Below are 27,992 nucleotides of genomic sequence, written 5' to 3' on the forward strand. Positions count from 1 at the left end.
GTTATGAGAGAAGCAGGAGAAATCTGGCAAGCTGCACATTATGTGCTCTAAAAAGAAAAGACACTGAAAAAAATTTTTTTTGCTTTTTGGGTCACACCTGGCGATGCACAGGGGTTACTCCTTGCTCTGCACTCAGGAATTACACCTGGTGGTGCTCACGGGACCATATGGGATGCTGGGATTCGAACCCGGGTCGGCCGCATGCAAGGCAAACACGCTACCCGCTGGGCTATCGCTCCAGCCCCGACACTGAAAAAATTGATGTGAGTCATATCAAATATAAAAGTAAATGTTCTGGCCAGATACAAAGCAAATAGTTTTTTAATATGTGGAAATTAGAAGATTTTTAGAGGTTTATTTAGAGTAATTTTCATTCTGTACATATTTTTGAGAGCAGAAAATGATGAGAAGTTGAGGAAAACATATAGGATAAATTATATAAATGATATAGAGTATTCCACACAGTGGAGAGATCAATTTGGACTATTTCTACTTTAGATGCATACATGATTTTTCTACATTTTATCTCTTAATGAAAAATTTCAAGAGACAATATAGGAAGGCTATTTGACTGGAAAGGCAACAGAAGAAATAGGAAGGAAATATATATTTGGTGCAAAGAAACACTACATGAGGATAAGGAACAGAGGAAGATAAAAATAGATCCATAAGTATAGGAGAAACAACTTATTGAACACAGAACACAGAGATGGAGCAGCCAAGAATGATTAAGTAGGGAGTCAAAGCTAAAGCTCAGAAATGTGGGAGAGACTCTTTAAACTCAGACTTCTTTACATTTATCAGTTATATCAGTTTTTCTATTAAATAATAACTTCATTTTCCAAAGAAAATTGTGCATGAAATGAGAATTTATAAAAAATTTATTCAATACATTTTGCTTTTTAATGAATGTATTGCTGCTTCCGAAAGTTCTTTCCTTCATTAAATCTTGCCTTTTCTTTTCTATTTTGCTGATTAAGACTGATTTCTAGAAATCCTACTGGTTTGGTTGAAATCAATTTATGCTGCTTCTGTTCTCCTGGTTGTCGGGACTTTATTTATTTAAGCAGAATAAAGAGGCCTAACATGATCTTAATACAGGAAATATATATAATTTAAATAGGCATTTCCAGTGTTACAGAACATTTTATTTTCTTTTAAGAATGGCCACTCTTCTGATATATGCCAGTCATTATGTACTTGAAAGTTCTCATATTTGATCTGTGTGTAGAGTCTTATAATTCAAAACTCTTTGAAAGCATCATAGAGGAAAGTTTACATTATTATTGCTATAAATAATACAGGTAGTTATGTATAATATTCAACTATATATTTTCACTTATTTCTATACTACATATGTACTTCTACATTACATGTATAGATTACTTAATATAATATTGTCAGAGGTGGATGAAGAGATAGAACTATTATTATATGTGATTTAACTTAAAATTTTCATCAGGATTTTTTTGATGGTTTTTTTTTGCTTTTTGGGCCACACCCAGCAATGCACAGGGGTTACTCCTGGCTTTTCACTCAGGAATTACTCCTGGCGGTGCTTGGGGGACCATATGGGATGCCGGGGATCGAACCCAGGTTGGCCGCGTGCAAGGCAAGCGCCCTACCCGCTGTGCTATCGCTCCGGCCCCTCATCAGCATTTTTTAACAAATTCTGATCTTGAAACAAATTCTGATTTTTATAAGAATCATTAAAACAATTTTTCATAAAAATTATGTGACCTAAAGATTTAATCACTTTTAATTTATATAATTTTATAATCCATTAAAATAAATCTTACAAAGTCAGTATAGTTAAGATAGCAAAATAACAAACATAGAAGTAAATAATTTAGTCTTACAGTTATTTTGCATATCCACATTTTAGTCACACATACAATAACCCCATAATTCACTGTTTTTTTCATTTCTACTTATTTTCACATATTGTAAACCTTATTGACATTATTTAACTTACGAAGCACTTAATTTTTTTCTAGAAACAATAGTATGCAAATAATTTTTCTCTTACCTATGTCTTATGAGAAACCATAGAGATCCTTTCATTACCGTGGTAAAACAGGAGAATATGCGATAGCACTGAAACGACAGTAACGAACTTAATAATATACTGATTCATTTTAAGACTTGGCTTTCTCACCCAAGAAAACATTGTTCATATAAATTTGTTTTGATCCAAGACAACCAATAGTACAACTGTGTGTTTTTGCCAGAAGAGGAAGGACTGAGGTACTAAAATCCCCTGACAATACACAAGGACTCCCCTTAGAACAAAGCTCAATTTTTCTGCTGGACAGTATGCACTTAGGAAAGTTTAAGAAGCCAGATTGTCTCACAGGACATCGCTGATTCATGAAACCATAAACAAAAAGTTGCTGTGTAAAGTTTTGCTGTCAACAATTCACAATGAAATTTACATGACCATTTTCCACCATAGAAATTACCTCTAGCATATTCAGAAACTATTTTATTTAGAAAGTGTTTTCCTGAGTACATTGATTAAGATGGTATTGTCTAAGATAATCATAGATTTTTTTAAAAGTGGAATCAGGGGGGTGAGTATGGGTGAGTGAATACTGGGGCCTTAGCGTCTATGTCAAGAACTCTGCTGTTTTCCTGAAGTAGGGACCACTGCTGAGGGATTCAGAATATAGTGGTGACATGTTTGGATTTGTCTTTTATGCTTTAGCAGAAAAAGCTGTCAGTGAACCTTCATTCCAAAAACGGTACGTCACCCTATTATGAAATTTTGATTTGGTATCTAATGAATAAAATGAGCCTACCCTCCACTTGAATCCTGATTCTATAGAGGGAAACTAAAGGCATCTTTTTGATAGGCTCAATCAAATTTTCCTGTTCCTCAGATTTGTAAATAAAATGCTGTAGAGAAAAGTAACATAACTAAAAGAAGACTCACTGTAAGTGCTTCAGATGGCTTAAGTAAGCAATATGATATGGAGAGGAAGGGATTAGTATAAGCAAAATGGCCTACATTTATAATTTTATTGTTTCTTAAGTTTTGTATATTTATTTCTAATCTCGCTTTATTGACTATTTCTGAGTACAAAAGTTCTACTGCTGCTTCCAGTATTGAATGTATTTTTAACTTTAGTCATTTTCTCATTATGGGCATAATTTGTATTTTCTGATAAATAATAATGTTAACCAAATTCTTTTTCTATTCTCTTTGATATCTGCATTATATTTTCAGTGAAGGACTTATTAAATGATTTTGTCCATTTAAAGTCTGATTGTTTTGTTTTCTAATATTTTTACTTTTAGAGTTTTTTACAGGTACAATATTTTCACATATTTTCTGACATTATTTACTTTGTCCTTTAATCTTAGCTAATTTTTAAAAAGTAATTATTTTAAGTGAAATTTAACAATATTTTAGATAGTTGTTCTTTTGATAGACATTTCTAGTTTCTCCACTTAAGTCTAAAACCCATTTTGAATTTGTGTTTGCATAGTTTGTGAATCCAAGCTCATTTTTGCTTATAAACATTCAATTCCAGCATCATTTATTAAAATAATGCTTTCTCTACCAAATTATCTGTGTAATTTTGTACAATGGCTGGAGCAATAGTACAGCAATGGGTATTTGTTTTTCACACGACTGACCCTGGTTCAATTCTTCCATACCTCTCAGAGAGCCTGGCAAACTACAGAGAGTATCCCACCCGCACAGCAGAGCCTGGCAAGCTACCTGTGGTGTATTCAATATGCCAAAAACAGTAACAACAAGTCTTACAATGGAGACATTACTGGTGCCCATTCTAGTAAATCGATGAGCAATGGAATGACAGTGTTACAGTGAACTTTGTACAGTATCAGTTCTTCATAAATTTTTATTTTATTAAAAAATTTTCAATTTTAATTTAGTATTTTTTTATTGACTCACCATAGACTATACAATTACAAAGCTGTTTATGATTTGGTTTCCATCATGCAATGTTTCAACACTCATCTCTTCACCAATGTACATTTCCCACCACCAATGTCCCCAGTTTCCCTCCCCCCACCCCAGACTGCCTCTATGGCAGGCACTTTCTCTCTCTCACTCTCTCTCTCTCTCTTTCTCTCTTTCTCTCTTTATCCCCCCCTCCATTCCTTCTGGGCATTATTTTTGCACTACAGGTACTAAAAGTTTTTCATGTTTGTCCCTTTAACTACTTTAAACATTCAGTTCTTGTCCAGACCAATCATTTCTAACTATCATCATCATCATCCATCATAGTGGCCCATTCTCTATCCTAACTGCCCTCTACCCAGACCAACAACCTGTGGCAAGCTTCCAGCCATAGACCAGTTCTCCTGGACCTTGACTGTCTTCAGGGATGAGACTCATGCAATGTTTTTTGTTATATACATGGTGACTTTATTATCCTTAAATCATTTATATGTAGCTTTGTATTCTGATATTTTTCAGAGGCGAAGAGGAAGAGTATGACAAATCCTTTGTCCTCCAACTAGATATTTGCCCTCCCAGATAGAAAGATGTCCTTGATACAAAGTATTTTTTGGAAAGAACTCTGTAACACTCTAGCACTGTCTTCCCTTAGTTCATCATTTGGCTGGAGCGGGCACCAGTAACGTCTCCATTGTTGTTACTGTTTTTGGCATATCGAATACACCTTGGGTAGCTTGCCAGGCTCTGCCGTGCGGGCAGGATACTCTCGGTAGCTTGCCGGGCTCTCCAAGAGGGACGGAGGAATCAAACCCAGGTTGACTGCATGCAAGGCAAATGCCCTACCCGCTGTGCTATTGCTCCGGCCAGAAAGAACTCTAAATCAAGGAAATATCCCTAATTTTCATTCTTCTAGGCAAGGGTGGAGAGCCTTAGTTTTCTGTCAACAGTGATTTGGGTATTAGTAACACCACTTGTGGGTTTTACAATGCTGGCAGACAGTGCAGAAGCCACTAGAAGCATGCATGTCTGTTCTGTACAGATCCACCTATGTTCTAAGTACTTAAGGGAATGACATGAAGTTTTGGTTATGTTTGTAGAGCTTTCATTGACTTTAGCTAGAGGTATTCCAAATGCCTGCGGAATACAAATTGTGAAGGTCTTTTCTATCTTTTGAAATCTTATGTGAATATCTTAAAGAGGCCTATTTTAATTAAAAATTTTTTTTATTGAATCACTGTGAGATACAGTTCGATAAACATACAGGGTAGGTTCCTAATACCTAAGGAGATATATCCTGAAGTTTACAAAAATCAGCAGATACTATTATCTATAATTTACCTGATAAAATTGCTATATGCACTGTAGCACTGTCATCCTGTTGTTCATCGATTTCCTTGAGCAGGCACCAGTACCATCTTCATTGTGAGACTTGATACTGTTCTTGGCATATGGAATAAGGCGTGGTTAGCTTGCCACGCTTTGCCCTGAGGGCAGGATACTCTCAGTAGCTTGCTGAGCTCTCTGAGAGGGATGGATGAATAAAACCTGGGTCAGCTGCATGCGAGGCAAACACCTTGCCCACAGTGCTATTGCTAGTCTGAAAGTAGTGAGGGGTCACAAGGTCAACCTAAAGTCAACCTGCAGCAAACTATAATCTAAAATAGCTATATATATTTTTTAATTTGAGCCTTCTACTTCTCAATGTTTCTACTCACTATTCTACTTTTTACCTTATCTCCACATACATTATTCTTAGAAAAAATCAACCAGACTGACATAACCTATGATTTTTATTTGATTTAATCATATATTTAGTTACTCTTCAAGTAAAACATCTTTTAAGGCACTTCCAGTGGGTCTGAAAATGTGAAAAGTTGCACTTTGTTATATGTTGGCTCAATCACCCAACCTAAAACAGAAACATGCAAGTGTTTGCCCCAGTACAAGCAAACTACTCTACTGAACTTTGAAGGAATTTGTAGAACTAAAAGTTGCAAATTTTTTTCTTTTTGTGTCACACCTGGTGATACACAGGGGTTACTCCTGGCTCTGCACTCAGAAATTATTCCTGGCGGTGCTCGGGGGACCAGATGGAATGCTGGGAATCGAACCTGGGTTGGCCGTGTGCAAGGCCAATGCCCTACCCATTGTGCTATCGCTCCAGGCCCTAAAAGTTGCAAATTTTCGATGTTTTATTTTTAAAAGGAGATTTAGGAGATTTCTTTTCCCCAAAAACCAAATAGTTTAGTTTAAGGTAATATAAAACATCCTCCAATGAAAAGTATATTCATTTAACCGACTTCTATCACATAACACCCAGAAACTCTCCTATGTATTAGTTTTCTATTAAAATTTAATGTCATGGGCCAGAGCAATAGTATAAGGTAGGGAGGGTAGCAAAGTATTGCCTTGTTTGCAGTTACCCAGCAGCCCATATATTCCCTAGCTCTAGTAGATCTAGCCTTCCCCAAGCCCACCCTACCCAGGAGTACTTCCTTAATGTAGAACCAGGAAAAGCCCCTGAACATCACCCAGTGTTGTCGAAACTCAAACAAAAATTAAAAATAAATAAAAAATTTAAAGTCAAATCAAAATTGCTTAACTTCAAACCTTGGGGTATTGCAGAGATTACAATTTTTTAAAAAATTTCCTAGAGAACTGTTTGTTTATTATTTGACCCAAAGCCCCTAGAACCTCTTTGTTCCTTAAACTGTATATGAAAGGATTTAGGAAAGGGATTATGACTGTGTAAAACAAAGAATACATTTTATCCTGATTTTCAGCTGACCCAGACCCAGGGCGCACATACATGAAGAAGAGAGTGCCATAGAACAAAGTCACAGAGAGCAGGTGAGCACTGCACGTGGAAAAGGCTTTGCTCCTGCCCTTTTCAGACTTTTGTTTCAGTATAGCAAAAACGACACAGGAGTAAGAAATTATGATAGTCATAAAAGTAAAAGATTGAATAACGACTGAAAATAAAAAAATCAAAATCATATTAAGTGCTGGATCAGTACAGGATATCTTGAACAGTTGTAAAACTTAACAGTAGAAATAATGTATTATATTAGATTTGCAGAAAGATAATCTGAATAACAAGCCCACATGCATCATGGGATGAAGAAATCCAATAATGTATGAAATGCCCAATAAATGAATAGAGAAGCAACTAGACATAATAACTGGATAAATCAATGGCTTGCATATAGCTACATAGCGATCATAAGCCATGACTACAAGGAGGAAACATTTTGTGTTTGCACTGGAAGCAAAAAAATAAAATTGAGTGATGCACTCAGTGAGGGATATCATATGAGTTTTAGATAAAAAATTCACTAGCATTTTGGGGGTAACAGAAGATGAAGAGCAAGCATCTGCATAGGCTAAACTACCAAGAAGTAAGTACATGGGGGTATGGAGATGGGGGTCCTTCCATATGAGAAAAATAAGTCCAAGATTGCCCACCATGGTGGTGACATATATGACTAAGAACACCAGAAAAAGAGGAAGTTGGAGTTCTGGAATATCTGTAAGTCCCGTGAGAACAAACTCAGTCACTTGTGTCTTGTTTGCTTCCATCATGTTTACTTGGAGTGATCACTGCAATGAAAAAGTGAAGCAAACTGAGATAAAGACCATAAAGTAATCACATTTGATTTGGAAAAGGACATATTTTTTGTTAATGTGTTTTCTTCTTTGTTCAGAATAGAAATATTTATCATTGTGTAAATTTTCTTTAGAAAACTAATTCTGAAAATTAAATAAAAAAAGAAAAAACATGCTACGTATAATACATATATGTAAAAGCATAGAACATTTGTTTGGTTTGGTAAATTCCAGTCATTTGGTTTTTTTAAATGCTACTAGATATGGAGATAGAAAGAAAGAAAGAAAGAAAGAAAGAAAGAAAGAAAGAAAGAAAGAAAGAAAGAAAGAAAGAAAGAAAGGAAGGAAGGAAGGAAGGAAGGAAGGAAGGAAGGAAGGAAGGAAGAAAGAAAGAAAGAAAGAAAGAAAGAAAGAAAGAAAGAAAGAAAGAAAGAAAGAAAGAAAGAAAGAAAGAAAGAAAGAAAGAAAGAAAGAAAGAAAGAAAGAGAGAAATAAAGAAAGAAGGAGTAATCTCCCATGTTATCTGCAATTCTACTTCTTGTCATTTATACCCAAACAAAGCAAACATTAATTCAGAAAGAAGTATACACACCTATGGTTACTGCAGCACTCAGTATAAGAAGCAGGGTATGGAAATAAACCAAATGTCAAAAAATAGACAAACAGATAAGGAAGTTGTGGTATACAATGAAATACTAAGTAGCCACAAGGGAGGAAAATGAAATAATGAAGTTCACTGTACCTGGGATGGAACTGAAGGGTGTTATGCTGAGCAAATTATGCCAGAAGGAGAGGACATGTACCAAATGATCTCACCTGTAAGTTGTATATAGAGAAACAAAGTAAGAAAATAGCAAACGAACACTTGGTCCTTGGTCCTACTGAGAATACTAGGTTAGGGGGAGCAGAGAAGAAGAATTATAGAGTAGACTTGGCACAAAGTAAACCATAAATGTTAGCACTATTTTATATATATATATGTATATGAGTTAAACTATACTAAATAATCTAATTTCAAACATGGCCGAAGGCAGGTTCAAGACATTTTTGGTGGTGATGCAAAAGCTTTGTATATCACAACTTAAAAAGTTAACACTAGTGTAACTATGTTATTTATCTGAACTACAGATAAATAACTACGTTATTTATCTGAATTCTTTAACATTTTAAATAAATAAATAAATAAAACACATACTAGATTAAGTATGTAAAAGGAAAACAATTAAAACATTCTAAGGAGGTCTGCAAGTAATATATTTGTAGAGCACTTACCTTGCACGTGTGAGGCCCTGGGTTAATCTCTGACATTGTAAAGCAAAAAATTTGGAAAAAATTAGATATAATTCATGTTTACAAATATATTACAAATATCGTTGAGTTATATACAAACACAGATTATGTGACCCAAAAAGCAAAAAAAAAGAAAGAAAGAAAGAAAGAAAGAAAGAAAGAAAGAAAGAAAGAAAGAAAGAAAGAAAGAAAGAAAGAAAGAAAGAAAGAAAGAAATCTAAAGTTTGCTGCAATTTGGATGAAAATGTAAGTTTTCTGCTAAGCAAAGTGAGGATGGGGAAGGAAAATAAAGAATTACCTCTCTTAGTGTGAAATGTAAGGCAGTACAATAAGGGAATAAAACTTGGGCAATAAAAAAAAAGTAGGTAATGAAAACAAACCTATGAATCAACCCAGGAAACTTAGTTTTTAAGTTGGGTGACAGAGTTTTGAGAGGGGACCTACAGATAGTGATGGAGGAAGTCAGTCACAACAACACTGTATGTCTAAAACATAACTATTAAAAATATTATAAATCACTGTGCCAAAAAAAGAAAATGGTTAGTACATTCACTTTGCAACTCAGAGAGCCATACCAGTAAACCATTCCATGGAAATAACATCTCTTCACAGGGAGAAACATCTACTGTAGTCATCATTCATATATTGAAAAGACTGAAAAAAAGATAGAAAACCAATCATTACTAAGAAATGTTTCGGCAAATTTTGCTATATACACAAGGATCAATATTATGGAAGTCATTGAAAAATAAGCGAACACTCTACTAGATGACTCAAAGAAATTCCTAACAAGTGTTGCAATCAAGGAAAGGTGTTCAGAAATGTATATTTAGTGATTACATGAGATAATAAAGTCTTAGATTTCTTACCCTAATGTGTATTTATGAACACATATTTGAATGCAATTATGACTATAAAGCTTGTATGAAATGATAAATCTCAGATTGTTAATACTTACAGGAGAGGGAAAATTGAGGAACTAGGTGAGAAAGATAAACAGCCCTCCTGAAAAGTAATTGTGATAAAAAATAATATGCCACCTTACTTATATACATATAAATGTGTATGCGTATATATACATAAAATAGTTATCAGCGGATTAATAGTAAATAAAAGTAACAAGCACTATACTGATTGTATTTAATTGGGAACAACACAAACTTTGATAAAAATATAAATTAGTCATGAGTGATGATAAATAAAAATCTCTTAAAAGATAAAATGTTTTATTTTGCAGCACATACTTTCAAATATTTTCACTAGAATACGACTTCAATGACACAGTGATTTATCTATATGGAATAGTCAAAAGGTAGTTTGTAAATGAAGAAAGGCAAATCAAATTAAGTTTGCCAGGCTCTACGTAGCTGTCAGAAAACATGAAGTCATGAAATTTGCATATAAATGGATCAACATGGAAAGTATCATGCTGAGTGAAATGAGTCAGAAAGAGACAGACATAGAAAGATCGCACTCATATGTGGAATATAAAGTAGCTGAGAGGTACAAGCTTACAATGTTGTGATTCCTGGCAGATATTTCTCTGGACTTAGTTACTAAAATACTAAAATACAGAAATCCAAAACTATGCTGCTGCTAGTGCGGCCTCCTGACCTCATATCTCTTGATTCTCAGCAATGGAAAACAAATTACCAAATGCTTTCTTTTCAGCAGATCGACTTTTGGGGGGGAGAAACTCCAAATCAATAATAGTGAATTTTTTGTTTAAATATTGAATGTATTCAAAGTAAAGTGAAAGTAAATTGAAATTTACCAGTTACACATGCGGGGTGGGGTGCTGGGGAGGTGGGGGAAGGGGGGAGGTATATCGTGATTCTTTGTGATGGAATATGTGTACTGGTGAAGGGATGGGTGTTTGAGCATTGTATAACTGAGACTTTAACCTGAAAGCTTTGTAACTTTCCACATGGTGAATCAATAAAAGAATTTAAAAAAAAAAAACAAGGTTTAATTAAAAGTGCTTGAAAATAGAGATTATAAAACAATACAGAACCTAGTACAAATACACACATATGTTATATAGACAATTTCATTCTGGTATTAAATATGTATCTCTAGACACACACATGATACTATAATCATATACAAATATAGGTATATAGCTCTAGGTACATTTATTTCACATATATTTAATATGGAATCAATGATCATCTATTAAATGAGACACAAGATGTAATAAAAGTTATGTTTACAAGCAAAATCTGGAAAATGTGTTCAGAAATTTAAAAGTATCGGCAAATCAGGGGCTGGAGAGATAGCACAGCGGGTAGGGCGTTTGCCTTGCACACGGCCGACCCGGGTTCAAATCCCAGCATCCCATATGGTCCCCTGAGCACCGCCAGGAGTAATTCCTGAGTGCAGAGCCAGGAGTAACCCCTGTGCATCGCTGCCAGGTGTGACCCAAAAACAAAACAAAAAAAAAGTATCGGCAAATCAAAATAAATAAGCAGCTACAGTTTTATGAAACACAGGAACAAGAAGCAGCTGCTGTATGTACCTCACCTTATCTGAAGGGTTATGCACAAATCTTAGCATTGAGAGAGAGGAAGGGAAGAAATAGATCTGAAAATGGATCAAATTCTTCTTTTAAAGTATGGGATCTGAGGGGAAGAGCCTGTGTAGTACTCTTAGGCTTCAAAACTATACCCTTTTCTGTCTTCACAGTCACCACTGCCTTCAGATCACCTTAACATTATTAAAATTTTTGTAACATACATTTAGTGTTCCTTTTTGTGTGAATACACATTCAAATAAAATTTAAAATTTGACATAAGTTTTTTATTATTGTTTAGCTTTCTGGTTATAAAACTTTTAAGAAACTCATTGAAATACAACCACAGCAACTTTAAAACGCAACACAGCACCTGCACGCAAACTTGATGCTACTCACAGAGGCAAACTGAACAAGAGCACAGTCTCACTGTTTAGTCCTGCTTCTACTGCTTTAGCTTCTTTTCATAATTTCCTCAATACTTTACTACTTAGCTTGTTTTTCTGTAGCATGCAATTAGTACACCCGAAAGAAGTCAAACTGACCATGTCCTAAGTAAGTAAAATTTAAGACATTTTGATAACTAAAAAAACTTGTGTGATAGCACAGCATGTAGGGCATTTACCTTGCACAAGGGTTCAATTCCTCCACCCCTCTCCGAGAGCCCAACAAGCTACCAAGAGTATCCCAACTGCACAGCCACAGAGGCTGGGTGGGATGGGGGTTATGGGTTTGCGGGGTGGGAGGGATAATGGGTTCATTGGAGGTGGACAATGAGCACTGGTGGAGGGATGGGTTCTCCAACATTGGATGATGGAAACACAAGCATGATAATGTGTAAAGCTGTAACTGTAACTTCATGGTGATTTACTAATAAAAATATAAATAAATAAATAAAAAGAAAATGATATGAGTTCCAGGCAGGATAGTTATACTACTAGAAAACATATACTCAATTAATTTTCACATATGTAGCAGCATTTCTATAAAAATAAAGGCATAAGAGACCCACAGTGAGGAAATACATACAGAAGTAAAGAGTTTTTACTGTTGACTACTTCAGTTATATTCCTATGGCATTAACACTTGCTTAAAGTTTTGCATTATTATTAATATCTACAGAAATAATTGAAGACTTTATAAATCACCAATACCTTAAATCATTAAAAGTACAGCATTTACATTTTATGAATATTGAACACCAATAAGCACATAGAAAAATTCCATATACAATTGATAACTTTAAATGAAACAAAAGACATTAGCATGAGATCTAAACATTTCTCTTTAATGTTTTTGTCAGTGAATCTATGACTTTCCTATTTCTTAGGCTGTAGATAATTGGATTTAATAAAGGAATTATGATAGTATAAAATACAGAATCCATCATATCTTGATCATCTGACTTTGCAGATGCAGGGCGCACATACATGAAGATAAGAGGAAAATAGTATAAAGCCACACATAAGAAATGGGCTCCACAGGTAGACAAAGCCTTTTTCATGCCTTCTAAAGATTTCTTTTTTAATATTGAAAAGAGAACAAGTGTGTAAGAGACAAGAATAATCATAACAGTGATTACCTGAATTGAACCAGCAACAGTAAAAACTATCAGAACATTAATTGAAGGATCAGAGCAGGAAATCTTAAACAATGGCTCAATGTCACAGTAAAAGTGATGTATTATATTGTCATTACAGAAAGTTAATCTCAACAAAAACCCTGTGTGAATAAAGGCATGAATAATGCCACCTATGAATGATGTGGTTATCAGCCAGACACAAAGTCGATTGGTCATAATCACTGGATAAAGTAAAGGGTTGCATATAGCTACATAGCGATCATATGCCATACTTGCCAAGAGAAAACATTCCGTGGTTACCCAGATGGTAAGAGAAAAAAATTGTATCGCACATTCAGTGAAAGATATCCTATTCTTGGAGAAAAAGTTGACCATCATTTTAGGGGTCACTGTTGATGACAATGATGTATCTACAACGGCCAAACTTCCAAGGAATAAGTACATGGGGATGTGAAGTTGAGAGTCATTCCATATAACAACAGTAAGACCAAGGTTTCCTGTGATGGTGATGAAGTATATTGCCAAAAATACCAAAAACAGTGGGATTCGCCACTGCTCTTGATATGTAAGTCCCGTGAGAACAAACTCAGCAATCACTGTTGTATTTTCCTTCTCCATGTATCATTGGGTGGCTCCTAAAATGAAATTCACTAAGTTATTAGTAATATTCACTATGAAAGTTTAAACTGAGAGCTTGGTAACTTTCTAGAAATACATTATTACCCTTCCAGAATACTTATTCACTTAATATATCATTACTCAGATGCATGCAAATTCTTCTATGATTTGAAATAATCAGAGAAACACAAAGTCTTTGTTCACTACATGCAGGAGTCAATAGATTAAAAAAGAAAGAATAGCACTAAAGGATTTATTAAATTTGTGGGAAATATTATGTATGGTTTGGAAAATCTGAGTCTAGGAGATATCTGGATTAAAAATAAAGTTTATGTCAAGTGAATGATCTGGAACTTTATCCATAGTTTGTTATGCACTAAGAACTTTTTGTAGAATTTTTAGGGGGGGACAAAAAATAAACATAATTGGAAGAAATTGAAAACAAGTAAAATAAGAAAGTTGTATTTATTGCCCAGTGATTTTCAGTTGGATTAAACACAATTGTTGTGCCAGGAGTGTTTTGCAAAGTGTAGATGTGTAAGTATTGTTAAGAATTAGTTCTCTGAGGTGGAACTATAGCACAGTTGGTAGGGCATTTGCCTTGAACGCGGCCAACCTGTGTTCAAATCCCAGCATCCCACATGGTCCCCTGAGCACTGCCAGGAGTAATAGTTGAGTGCAGAGCCAGGAATAACCCCTGTGCATTGTGTGTGACCTAAAAAGCCAAAAAAAAAATAGTAATGGGGGCTGGAATGACAGCACAGCACGTAGGGAATTTGTCTTGCACGGGCTAACCCGGGTTTCATTCCTAGCATCCCATATGGTCCCCTGAGCACTGCCAGGAGTAAACCTGGGTTTACTGAGTATCACTGGGTGTGACCCAAAAAGAAAAAAAAAGAATCCTATAATTTTGTCTTAAAAAGGTAATCACTGTCATCCCATTGCTCATCAATTTGATAGGGCAGGCACCAGTAATGAGAGACTGGTGCCCTCTCGAACAAATCGGTGAGCAACGGGATGACAGTGACAGTGACAGTATGGCATATACACAATGTAGATTAACTTGCTTGCTTTTTATATCCTTTTCTACAACATTGTAGTGGTGATCTGATATTGCCATCCAATCAGCAAGCCTAAAGAGCCACAAATGGAATTCTCATTCTCCCTTGTGCCTGGAGAAAAGGGAGTTGCCTAGATCGGGCATATGAGAAACACGACTTTACAAGATGGATGCAAAAGTTCAGTAACAAAAGAAAATGATGGGTCTAAGGCAGTAATATGAACTAAATACACCCTCCACTAAATTCACCCTACACTCATCACAGCAGCGTTGTTAGTGTGAGCTGGCATTCCATTCACAGAAGCAATGACAAAATGCTGAGTTAATACAAGTACATAATCTTGACTGCTGACTTGGTTGATCTCTTTTCATTACAACCATTATTTTTTTTCAGTTTAACTTGGTTGATAACTTTTTTTTACCACCAGATTGTTTTTCAGTTATTTACTTAGAAACAGTTTTTATGAAGTAAACTGATTTTCTATTGCATCCAAGAGGTTTGGCTCATACCATGAAAAGATTTCTGAAGGGCCAGAAAAGGTGCAGGGTGTTAAGAGGAAGGGGAACAGGGAGATCAGAGAGTTGTTCACTCAAAAATGAGAAAAGACACTAAAAACATTGAAGCAAAATAAAATCAGATATCAAAATAAATGTTCTGGTCAGACAAAGATAATCACTTTTTATTTGAGTGTAAGTTAGGAAACTTGATGATGATGATGATGAAATACCTTTGAGGTCAGAAAATGATGAGAAGCAAAATCAAACAGTAGAGTTATACAGAGTACTCTATGAAATGTCAAGATCAATTGGTGTATTTGTACTTCCCGTTGAAACATGTATGATATTTTCTCCTCTATTATATTTAAATAAATTTTTCCAAAGAGACAATACAGGACGATATCAACAAAAAAAATAAAATAGGACCTGGATGAAACCTGTATTGGAGTAAAGAAAATGATTTGGGGTGTGAATAACAGAAAGTAACATAGATGGATACCTCTTGGACAAATATACCAGAGATCAAGTAAAAAAGAATGACCAAATAGAGAATTAAGAGAAAATTTAGAATCCTGAAAGTGAATGCTTTAATTTGGTTTTTCTTATAAGTTTTTAGTCCTAAGAAAATATTTTTTATCCTTTTATTTTAAAATAAATCAGATCACTTTCTCATCGAACTTGTAAAATTATTTTTTATGAAAATTTTAATTTTTGTAAATCGTGCTTTTTAAAAAATATTGATGTACCTAAATTTGGTCCCATAGTTGACTTCTTTTCTCTTTTTGAGATTTAAGTGATTGAACCTGAAACATAGAAATACTATATGTTTAGCAGAACACACTATATTCTCTGCTGTTGCTCACTCCAAATTGTGGAAATTTTTTGTTTTTATGAGTGGTTTGGTTTTAAGCAGAATAATACTAAACCATCCCTCTCAGAGTTCCCAGCAAGCTACTGAGAGTATCCAACCCAAACATAAGAGCCAGGCAAGCTACCCGTGGCATATTCAATATGCCAAAAACAGTAGCAAGTCTCACAATGGAGACGTTAATGGTGCCTGCTCCAGCAAATTGATGAACAATGGGATGACAGTGCTGCAGTGAAATACTAAGCTAAGACTAAGTAAGAGTAATGCAGATAACTAAAGTCACTAAATCTAGTGGTTAGGTAAATTTTTATTTGAATTCGTCTTCATTTCCAGCAAACAAAACTTTGAATTAAATAAATAATTAATTGATTAATTTACATTACGGGGGGAGGACCACAACCAGCACTGCTCAGGGTTCATTACTATAGTCTCTATGGTCAAGAATCTCTCTTCCGGTGGTGCTCAAGGAACCATAATGGGGTGCCTGGGATTAAGTCCATGTGTACTGCATGAAAAGCAATTGCCTTGCATTCTGTATATCTCATAGGCCACTCTTAAATGTTATTTAATGACATTTTTTCATTCAATTTGCATGTATAAACTTATAAATTTATAAATGTAGGAAAGCATCATAGCGGTACATATTTCCTGATATATGTTTTGTATAGTGTATGTGTGTAAATATACATATGTAAATACTCAGATGTCTGCTTTATGCTCTATAATAAATAGATATTTCTATAATATGTGTGTAGAATAGTTTATAAAGTTTTTTGTAATAAGTATATAAAGAGTTGGAATCAACTTGTTCATGATTTATTTTAGAAGTTCAATAGACTTTGACTTTTTATCAGATCACAAAAATTTTTTCTTCTGTAAGTATCAAATGACCTAAAAATCTTAAGTATGCTTTTGACTTATTTATATCTCAAATTCTTCAAAGTTTATAAAAATAATTATAGTTAGGTAAACAAAATAATAAGATAGCAATGGGAGCTACTCAGTCACTGTGCAAAAACATGCTATTTTCCAGATACAGATTCTAGTCATAAAAATAAAATGCACAATTTACAGTATCTTCCATTTCTATTTTCACAAGTTATAAGCCTAATTTAAATTAGTGTGAGTAAAAACCATTTTTAAATCTTATCTATATAGGATAATAAATATTTTGTAGAAAATAATCTTCTTACCCATTTCTTAGGAGAAAGTATAGAGATCCTTTTAAAATATTAGGCAAAAGCAGGAAACAAATAGAATAGAAAAGAATGACAATAGCAGAGGTGACAAACATTGATTCATCTTGGGGGCTTCATTTCCTCATCTCCAGGAAATATCGATATAAACTTGTTTTGACACAAGAGTTAGCCAATAGCACAACTGTGCTTTATTCAGGAGGGGAAGGAGGCCCTCAATTCCCCCGATAGCACACAAGGACTCCTTTAGGACAAAGCTGAACTTTTCTACTGGCCAATGTGTACTTAGGCAAGTATGAGAAGTCAGCTTGTCCCACAGGACATTACGTCCCAGGAAATCATAAACATCAACTTATTGTTCACACTTTGTTTCAACAGTTTTAATTTAAGCTGCCATAGAAAGTGTATCTGAGCTGTGTATGGGAAGGACAGTTTCAGAGCAGGTGTAGCATTTGAGTGCTTTGATTATTATGGCCTTCTTTAGGCAGTCAAAGACAGTTTTAGCCATAAACAATTTTAATGACAAAACTTTAATGACAATTTTAATGAGTTCTAGATTTCTTCAAGAGTTAAAACCAAGAAAATGACCCATTTCATCCCAACTGCAGTTCAGGCTTTTATCAGCTGTCCAGTTGTTTATGAAATCAGATGGAAAATCTCACTGGGCAAAGGTCAGGGACAGAGCATAGAAAAACAAAACAAAAGACAATAATAATGATGGGAGACATAGCCAATGTTTCTCAAATATCCTGCTGTAAAGCTCTTGGAAATCTCAAATGTAGATTCTATTTGAGCAGGTGTAGGGTTGGGCCTGAGGTTCTTCATCTCTAATTGTGTGATGCCAATGGATGAAGTATCCCCAAACCTTCTATTGTTGAAGTTTCTAAACTATTAGAGACTTGAAGCATCAGAGAAGCACACAAGGTAAGTGTAGCTGGCCTGCATGAGAAAATCAGTGGATGTGAACAGGGTCAGGGAGATCAGCCTGGGTGGGCCAAACTGGCCCTTCAAGGCTACATCAGGAACTTTACTGTTAAGGAAATCTATTGATAGTGATAGGTTTGGATTTTTCCTTTTGTACAATAACAGAAAAAAGTTATTAGTGAAAAATCCTTCAGGAAACTAATACTTAGCTTACTAACTCATGAAGTTTTTTTTTTATTGAATCATTGTGATATAGAGCATTACAAAGGTATTCATTATTGGGTTTCAGTCATCTAATATTCCAACACCCATGAATCCACCAGTACATTTCCCAGCACCAGTGTCCCCAGTTCATGAAATTTTGATTTGATATCTAAAGACTGTCTATCTTCCTCTTAAATCATGATTATTTAGAGGGAAACAAAAGTCATATTCATTTTATAGACTAATTAATTCTCTCTTATCCTTAGCAATATCACAGCGAGTCGGGATTTACCTTACACGCGGCCGACCCGGGTTCGATTCCTCTGTCCCTCTCAGAGAGCCCGGCAAGCTACTGAGAGTATCCCGCCTGCACAGCAGACCCTGGCAAGCTATCCGTGGCATATTCAATATGCCTAAAACAGTAAGAACAAGTCTCACAATGGAGATATTAGTGGTGCCCACTCGAACAAATTGACGAGCAACAGGATGACAGTGACAGTGATAGTGATCCTTAGAACTTTGGAAAGGAAATGATGCAGAAGGGTTGAGTAAGCAGTATGATGTGCAGAGGTGGGGTTTATTGTGAATAAAGCTTAAATTCAATTAACTTCCTCTTTAAATGCCATGTATTTAATTCCAAAATCATTTTATTGCCTATACATATATATATATACATATATATATATATCTGATTTGCTACTTCCAGTGTTAATTTCAATTTCAGTTTCTGCTATTTGGTGGGTTATTTCTCATTGTGGCTGTAGTTTGCTTTCTCTTGATTATTTATGATATTATGCATATTTTGTATCCTTCTATGACATCTAAATGCCATTTTATTGATATCTGTTTAAAACTTGGCCCATTTACCAATTGGATTGTTTTCTATTATTTGAGTTTTAAGAGTTTTCATGTAGAATGAAGTCAGACCTGCAGACCAATGAAACAAAATTGACAGTCCTGCGTTAGCACCCCAGATTTATGGATAACTAATCTATGACAAAGGGGCTAAGTCTTATAAAATGAAGCAAAGAATGTCCCTTCAGCAAAGGGTGTTAAAAAACAGACTAGCCACATGTGAAAATGTGGAATTAAAACTATGTCTCACACCATTCAAAAAAGTAAACTCCAAGTGGATTAAAGATTTTGAGGTTAGAGCAGACCATACAATATATTGAAGAAAATATAAGCAGAACTTTTCAGGAAATTGATCCCAGAGGAGTCTTCCAACAAGATGACCACACTGGCAAAGACAAAAATACAAAAATTAACAACCGGGACTACACCAAATTAAAATTTTTCAGCAAGTTCAAAAAGCTAAAAGTTTCTGCATAGCAAAACCCAACAAACACACGCAAGCTATAATAAAAAGAATGGGAGAAAATAATTGCACAAAATGCTCTAGATAAACAGCTGATATATAAAGCACTAACTAAACTTAACAACAAAAGTCCAATGACTCCATTCACAAATGGAGCAAAGAGATGAATCGACATTTACCAAAAAGACATAGATAGCCAACAGACAGATGAATAAAGTGCTATAATCATTCATGATTAGGGAAATACAAATTAAGACAAATTTGTTCTCTCATGTCAGTCAGAATGAAACATATCAAAAACTCAGGAAACAGCCAGTTTCTGAGCCTGTATATATCTCTGATTCAGATGTTTCCTGTAAGTCACTTTTCATATATTATTAGGAGGCCATTCAGAACTCCTCAAAGAATTGGTTTAGAAAAGGCAAATGTCTCCAGCTGTTGTTTATTTGAAAATTTTTCTTTTATCTTTCTCGAAAAGACAACTTTGCAAGGCAGAGGCACTAGGTTGAATAATTTTAAAATTCAATACTTTAATATATCATTCCATTCCATTTACTTGGTTATAGAAATTTGTTTGAGAGAGCTGTTGTGAATTTTGTGTTGTTTGCCATGTATTTGATATTTTGTTTCCCTCTTGATAGTTTAAGTCGTCTTTGTGTTTTATGCTTGCTATTTTGATTTCCCGGGAGAAGGCAATCGGAGGAGATGGGCTCCAGCTTCCCTCCCTACCCTGAGCAGTGCTACCGGTGGCTGAAGACCTCCAGAGCCTAGCCACAGCCATGCTCAAGGCCCCTCTCCACACGTTCGGAGAAGCCTCATGTATGAAGGAACCGGCAGAGGAACCTAGGTGTGTGGGACCCGGGGCTGAGACCTCCAAGGCAGCAGCACAAAATGCTTTAGTTAAACAGGTGATATATAAAGCACTAACTAAACTAGACCTCCCATATCTAGGCACAGTCTCTTTTAAGATGCTGGGATACATAGCTATCATCTCTTCTTCAAGTCATTCAAGTCTTTCTCTTGCCTCTTCTTTTCTGTGGGGGTGATTGGTATTTTGTCTTCAAATTCACTAATCTGGTTTTCAGCTTCCTGCATCCTGCTTCTATGACTTGTTTCTTTGTTTGTTTGTTTGTTTGTTTGTTTGAGGGCCACATCTGACGATGCTTTTGTGTTACTCCTGGTTCTGCATTCAGGAATATTCCTGGTATATGGGATGCTGGGCATAGAATTCTGATCATTCTGCAAAGCAAGCCCCTCATCCACTGTACTATATCTCTGCCTTCTCCTTAAACTTCTGTGATTTGTGACATTGCTTTTTAGCACTTTCCATTCTATTTGGGTAAATCCCTTACTGTTTTGCATCAATTTTTCTCAAATCCGAAAATGTGTGAACTAATACCTTATAGTAATGAAGATCTTGATACATATGTAGATCACTGTATCACTGTCATCCCGTTTTGTTTATAGATTTGCTTGAGCGGGTGCCAGTAACTTCTCCACTCATCCCTGTCACCATCTAGTTGGTGGGCGGACTCAAGGTCTTCTGATATCCATTGGAATTCAGTCGGTCACAGCTCTAGTCCAGTGATTGTCTCTGAATCACATTACATGACCGGCCCATCTGATTTTTGATGCCTTGGCAAACGAGACAGCATCCCTGATTTTTGGCCATCGACGGAGGTCAGAACTCCGGAATCGTTCTCTCACTTGAGTGAGACATGATATTCCTACCATAGCTCTTTCAATTCCATATACATATATATACATATTAGTCACTTTTGTTATAATGGACACAGGTGAAAAAATTATTATACATTTAGTGAATAGCTTGTTTTATCTTGAAAAATGAAGTCACTGTGATCCTGGGACTGGTTTTTTTTTCTTTTTTTTTTATTGAGTCACCATGCGGAAAGTTACAAAGTTTTCAGGTTTAAGTCTCAGTTATACAATGCTGGAACAGCCATCCCTTCACCAGTGTACATATTCCACCACCAAGATTCCCAGTATAGCTCCACCCCGCACCCCCACACCTCTAGCCCCTCCACAACCCCTAGCTCCCCCACCCTTAGCCCCCCGCCTGTGTAGCTACTAAATTTCACTTTACTTTCACTTTGATTGCATTCCATATTTCAACAAAACTCACTATTGTTGTTTGGAGAGTCTCTCCCCTAAAATCAGACCTGCTGAAAAGCAAGCATTAGATAATTTGTTTTCCATTGCTGAGAATGAAGAAGTATGAGATCGAGTGACCACACTTAGCGGCCTCTCGGTTTTGGGTTTCTGTATTTTAGTATTTTAGTAACCAAGTCCAGAGAGATATCTGCCAGAAGTTGCACCATTGCCAACTTGTACTTCTCAGTTACATTATATTCCACATATGAGTGCAATCTTTCTATGGCTGTCTCTTTCTTTATGACCCATTTCGCTCAGCATGATACTTTCCATGTTAATCCATTTATATGCAAATTTCATGACTTCATGTTTTACTCCTGGCTCTGCGCTCAGAAATTATTCCTGGCGGTGCTCGGGGGACCAGATGGGATGCTGGGAATCGAACCTTGGTTGGCGGTGTGCAAGGCCAATGCCCTACCCGTTGTGCTATCGCTCCAGGCCGTAAAAGTTGCAAATTTTTGATGTTTTATTTTTATTTATTTATTTATTTGTTTGTTTGTTTTTTGGGTCACATCCGGCAATGCACAGGGCTTACTCCTGGCTCTTCACTCAGGAATTACCCCTGGTGGTGCTAAGGGACCATAAGGGATATTGGGATTAGAACCCGGGTCGGCTGCGTGCAAGGCAAATGCCCTACCCATTGTGCTGTCACTCCAGCCCTGATGTTCTATTTTTAAAAGGAGATTTTTTTCCCAAAAAACCAAATAGTTTCGTTTAAGGTAATATAAAACATCCTCCAATGAAAAGTATATTCATTTAATCAACTTCTATCACATAACACCCAGAAACTCTCCTATGTATTAGTTTTCTATTAAAAATTTAATGTCATGGGATAGAGCAATAGTATAAGGTAGGGAGGGTTGCAGAGTATTGCCTTGTTTGCAGTGACCCAGATTCACTACCCAGCAGCCCATATATTCCCTAGATCTAGCAGATCTAGCCTTTCCCACCCCCACCCTACTAGGAGTAGTTCCTGAATGTAGAACCAGGAGAAGCCCCTGAACATTACCCAATGTGGTCCAAAATCAAACAAAAATTAAAAATAAATAAAAAATTTAAAGTCAAATCAAAATTGCTTAACTTCAAACCTTGGGGTTTTGCAGAGATTAAAATTTTTTAAAAATTTTCCTAGAGATCTGTTTGTTTATTATTTGCCCCACGGCCCCTAGAACCTCTTTGTTCCTTAAACTGTATATGAAAGGATTTAGGAAAGGGATTATGACTGTGTAAAACAAAGAATACATTTTATCCTGATTTTCAGCTGACCCAGACCCAGGGCTGAAAATAAAAAAATCAAAATCATATTAAGTGCTGGATCAGTACAGGATATCTTGAACAGTTGTAAAACTTCACAGTAAAAATAATGCATTATATTAGATTTGCAGAAAGATAATCTGAATAACAAGCCCACATGCATCATGGATGAAGGAATCCAATAATGTATGAAATGCCCAATAAATGAATAGAGAAGCTATTAGACATAATAACTGGATAAATCAATGGCTTGCATATAGCTACATAGCGATCATAAGCCATGACTACAAGGAGGAAACATTCTGTGTTTGCACTGGAAGCAAGAAAATAAAATTGAGTGATGCACTCAGTGAGGGATATCATATGAGTTTTAGATAAAAAAAATTCACTAGCATTTTGGGGGTAACAGAAGATGAAGAGCAAGCATCTGCAAAGGCTAAACTACCAAGAAGTAAGTACATGGGGGTATGGAGATGGGGGTCCTTCCATATGAGAAAAATTAGTCCAAGATTGCCCACCATGGTGGTGACATATATGACTAAGAACACCAGAAAAAGAGGAATCTGGAGCTCTGAAATATCTGTAAGTCCCGTGAGAACAAACTCAGTCACTTGTGTCTTGTTTGCTTCCATCATGTTTACTTGGAGTGATCACTGCAATGAAAAAGTGAAGCAAACTGAGATAAAGACCATAAAGTAATCACATTTGATTTGGAAAAGGACATCTTTTTTGTTAATGTGTTTTCTTCTTTATTCAGAATAGAAATATTTATCATTGTGTAAATTTTCTTTAGAAAACTAATTCTGAAAATTAAATAAAAAAAGAAAAAACATGCTACGTATAATACATATATGTAAAAGCATAGAACATTTCTGTTTCGTTTGGTAAGTTCTAGTCATTTGTATTTTTTTAAATGCTACTAGATATGGAGATAAGAAAGAAAGAAAGAAAGAAAGAAAGAAAGAAAGAAAGAAAGAAAGAAAGAAAGAAAGAAAGAAAGAAAGAAAGGAAGGAAGGAAGAAAGAAAGAAAAAGAAAGGAAAGAAAAAAGGAAGGAAGGAAGAAAGAAAGGAAGGAAGGAAGAAAGAAAGAAAGAAAGAAAGAAAGAAAGAAAGAAAGAAAGAAGAAAGAAAGAAAGAAAGAAAGAAAGAAAGAAAGAAAGAAAGAAAGAAAGAAAGAAAGAAAGAAAGAAAGAAAGAAAGAAAGAAAGAAAGAAGGAGTAATCTCCCATGTTATCTGCAATTCTACTTCTTGTCATTTATACCCAAAACAAGCAAACATTAATTCAGAAAGAAGTATACACACCTATGGTTACTGCAGCACTCAGTATAAGAAGCAGGGTATGGAAATCACCCAAATGTCAAAAAATAGACAAACAGCTAAGAAAGTTGTGGTACACAATGAAATACTAAGTAGCCACAAGGGAGGAAAATGAAATAATGAAGTTCACTGTACCTGGGATGGAACTGAAGGGTGTTATGCTGAGCAAATTATGCCAGAAGGAGAGGACATGTACCAAATGATCTCACCTGTAAGTTGTATATAGAGAAACAAAATAAGAAAATAGCAAACGAACACTTGGTCCTTGGTCCTACTGAGAATACTAGGTTAGGGGGAGCTGAGAAGAAGAATTATAGAGTAGACTTGGCACAAAGTAAACCATAAATGTTAGCACTATTTTATATATATATATATACACATATATGTATATGAGTTAAACTCTACTAAATAATCTATTTTCAAACATGGCCGAAGGCAGGTTCAAGACATTTTTGGTGGTGATGCAAAAGCTTTGTATATCACAACTTAAAAAGTTAACACTAGTGTAACTATGTTATCTGAACTACAATAATTCTTTAATATTTTAAATAAATAAATAAATAAAACGCACTAGATTAAGTATGTAAAAGGAAAACAATTAAAAATTCTAAGGAGGTCTGCAAGTAATATATTTGTAGAGCACTTACCTTGCACGTGTGAGGCCCTGGGTTAATCTCTGACATTGTAAAGCAAAAAATTAGATATGATTCATGTTTACAAATATTTTACAAATATCTTTGAGTTATATAAGAACACAGATTATGAAGACAATCATTGAGTTATATAAGAACATAGATTTTTGAAGATAATAAATGTATAGTTAATCTAATTATGAATCATGTTAAAATTAAATTTCCGTATTAAAGTTCTGTATTAAACCTGTAATAAAGTGGAAAATGGTAAAAACCTTGGAATAAATATTGGTAAAATATTAGTTCTTAGCACAGTGGGTAGGGTGTTTGCCTTGCTTGTGGCCAACCCAGATTTGATTCCTCCTTCCCTCTCGGAGAGCCCAGCAAGCTAATGAGAGTATCCCATCCTGCCTTCAAGGCAGAACCTGGCAAGCTACCAAGGGCATATTCAATATGCCAGAAACACTAACAACAAGTCTCACAATGGAGATGTTACTGGTGCCCACTCAAGCAAATCGATGAGCAATGGGATGACAGCGACAGTGACAGTGACAGCGACAGGCCAAAAAGGTAATACAGAGATAGGGTGCTTTCCTTCCTTGTGGCCAACCTGAGTTTGCTCCTAGCAATCCTTATGGTCTCCTGAGCCCACCAGAAGCCAGAATTAAACTCTGAGCACTGCTCTATCTGGCCCACAAAACAAAAATATTAGTTCCTTGAGTGCTCAAAGGAGGCAAAGTATATATATGATAATGTTTCAGTAACAGTATTGCAAATCACAGTGACTAAGAGAGACAGAGACAGAGACCGAAAGAACAACTTTGTAACTACCTTACCGTGATTAAAAAAAGAAGATAGTTCCTATCACATACCAAAGATCTCACAAGTTGATTTTTAAAAAAGACACATAGTTCAATACGGAGTAGAAATGTAGCTCATAGGAAAGTCAGAGAAAAATATGTCTGTGAAGTTGATAAGTATAGAAAAATTACTCACTTCCCCAGAATGAGAACGTGCAATAAAGCAATACATCACTTTCTATTCAGAGTTGCAAAATTTCCAGCTTGCAGGAATTTAGAAAAGACCACCCTCACACTTAATGGTGACAGTGTCCACTTTCAAGATTTCAAATGCAACTCAACAGTAATGTTTATTGGAAGGGGTTACCTCAGCAGTACTTGTGGGCTACTTATAGGGCAATGCCCAGGGATCATGTCCAGTGGAGTTCGGGGGACCAGGTGATGCTGGGTAAAAAATCTGGGTTTCAGAAATAAAAATACGAATTCCAACCCTTTGAGTTAACCCCTGTGATAATAACTTAAAATTACATAACCCATGTGCTAAGAATACATGCATGAATAGACTGTGGTGTATGTAGTACCCGTAGTGCAACAAGGAAATAAAATAAGAAAGGTTGAAATCTATGGGGCTGGAGCGATAGCACATCAGGTAGGGCGTTCACTTTGCACATGGCCAACCCGGGTTTGGTTCCCAGCACCCCATATGGTCCCCCGAGCACCGCCAGGAATAATTCCTGAGTGCATGAGCCAGGAGTAACCCCTGTGCATTGCTGGTTGTGACCCAAAAAGGAAAGAAAGAAAGAAAGAAAGAAAGAAAGAAAGAAAGAAAGAAAGAAAGAAAGAAAGAAAGAAAGAAAGAAAGAAAGAAAGAAAGAAAGAAAGAAAGAAAGAAAGAAAGAAAGAAAGAAAGAAAGAAAGAAAGAAAGAAAGAAAGAAAGAAAGAAAGAAAGAAAGAAAGAAAGGTCAAAATTTAAAGTTTGCTGCAATTTGGATGAAAATGTAAGTTTTGTGCTGAGCAAAGTGAGGATGGGGAAGGAAAATAAAGAATTACCTCTCTTAGTGTGAAATGTAAGGCAGTACAATAAGGGAATAAAACATGGGCAATAAAAAAAAGTAGGTAATGATAACAAACCTATGAATTAACCCAGGAAACTTAGTTTTTAAGTTGGGTGACAGAGTTTTGAGAGGGGACCTAGAGACAGTGATGGAGGAAGTCAGTCACAACAACATTTTATGTCTAAAACATAACTATTAAAAATATTATAAATCACTGTGCCAAAAAAAGAAAATGGTTAGTACATTCACTTTGCAACTCAGAGATCCATACCAGTAATCCATTCCATGGAAATAACATCTCTTCACAGGGAGAGACATCTACTGTAGTCATCATTCATATATGGAAAAGACTGAAAAAAAGATAGAAAACCAATCATCACTAAGAAATGTTTTGGCAAATTTTGCTATATACACAAGGATCAATATTATGGAAGTCATTGAAAAATAAGCAATCACTCTGCTAGATGACTCAAAGAAATTCCTAACAAGTGTTGCAATCAAGAAAAGGTGTTCATAAATGTATATTTAGTGATTACATGAGATAATAAAGTCTTAGATTTCTGGAGCTGGAGTGATAGCACAGCGGGTAGGGCGTTTGCCTTGTACGCGGCCAACCCGGGTTCGAATCCCAGCATCTCATATGGTCCCCTGAGCACCGCCAGGGGTAATTCCTGAGTGCAGAGCCAGGAGTAACCCCTGTGCATCGCCAGGTGTGACCCAAAAAGCAAAAAAAAAAATAAAAAAAAGTAAAGTCTTAGATTTCTTACCCTAATGTGTATTTATGAACACATATTTGAATGCAATTATGAGTATAAAGCTTGTATGAAATGATAAATCTCAGATTGTTAATACTTACAGGAGAGGGAAAATTGAGGAACTAGGTGAGAAAGATAAACAGCCCTCCTGAAAAGTAATTGTGATAAAAAATAATATGCCACCTTACTTATATACATATAAATGTGTATGCGTATATATACATAAAATAGTTATCAGCAGATTAATAGTAAATAAAAGTAACAAGCACTATACTGATTGTATTTAATTGGGAACAACACAAACTTTGATAAAGATATAAATTAGTCATGAGTGATGATAAATAAAAATCTCTTAAAAGATAAAATTTTTTATTTTGCAGCACATACTTTCAAATAT

The 27,992-nt window shown here is 35.5% G+C and overlaps 2 protein-coding genes and 1 pseudogene across 2 annotated transcripts; all 3 read right to left on the reverse strand.

Annotated features, from left to right (window-relative positions):
- Positions 1–2,696: 2,696 nt before the first annotated feature.
- Positions 2,697–7,513, reverse strand: LOC101539677 (olfactory receptor 5AC1-like). The gene is given in 2 exon segments (XM_012932388.2): positions 2,697–2,754; positions 6,591–7,513. Coding segments are annotated over 2 exon segments (981 nt in total).
- Positions 7,514–12,612: 5,099 nt separating this feature from the next.
- Positions 12,613–13,539, reverse strand: LOC129402308 (olfactory receptor 5H2-like). Its single transcript, XM_055128317.1, has one exon. The coding sequence runs from the start codon at positions 13,537–13,539 to the stop codon at positions 12,613–12,615; it is 927 nt and encodes a 308-aa protein (XP_054984292.1).
- A 9,373-nt stretch (positions 13,540–22,912) lies between these two features.
- Positions 22,913–23,668, reverse strand: LOC105942732 (olfactory receptor 5AC1-like; annotated as a pseudogene).
- Between the last annotated feature and the right edge of the window lie 4,324 nt (positions 23,669–27,992).

Source organism: Sorex araneus, chromosome 2 (genome assembly GCF_027595985.1).
Source record: "Sorex araneus isolate mSorAra2 chromosome 2, mSorAra2.pri, whole genome shotgun sequence".
Taxonomy (NCBI): domain Eukaryota; kingdom Metazoa; phylum Chordata; class Mammalia; order Eulipotyphla; family Soricidae; genus Sorex; species Sorex araneus.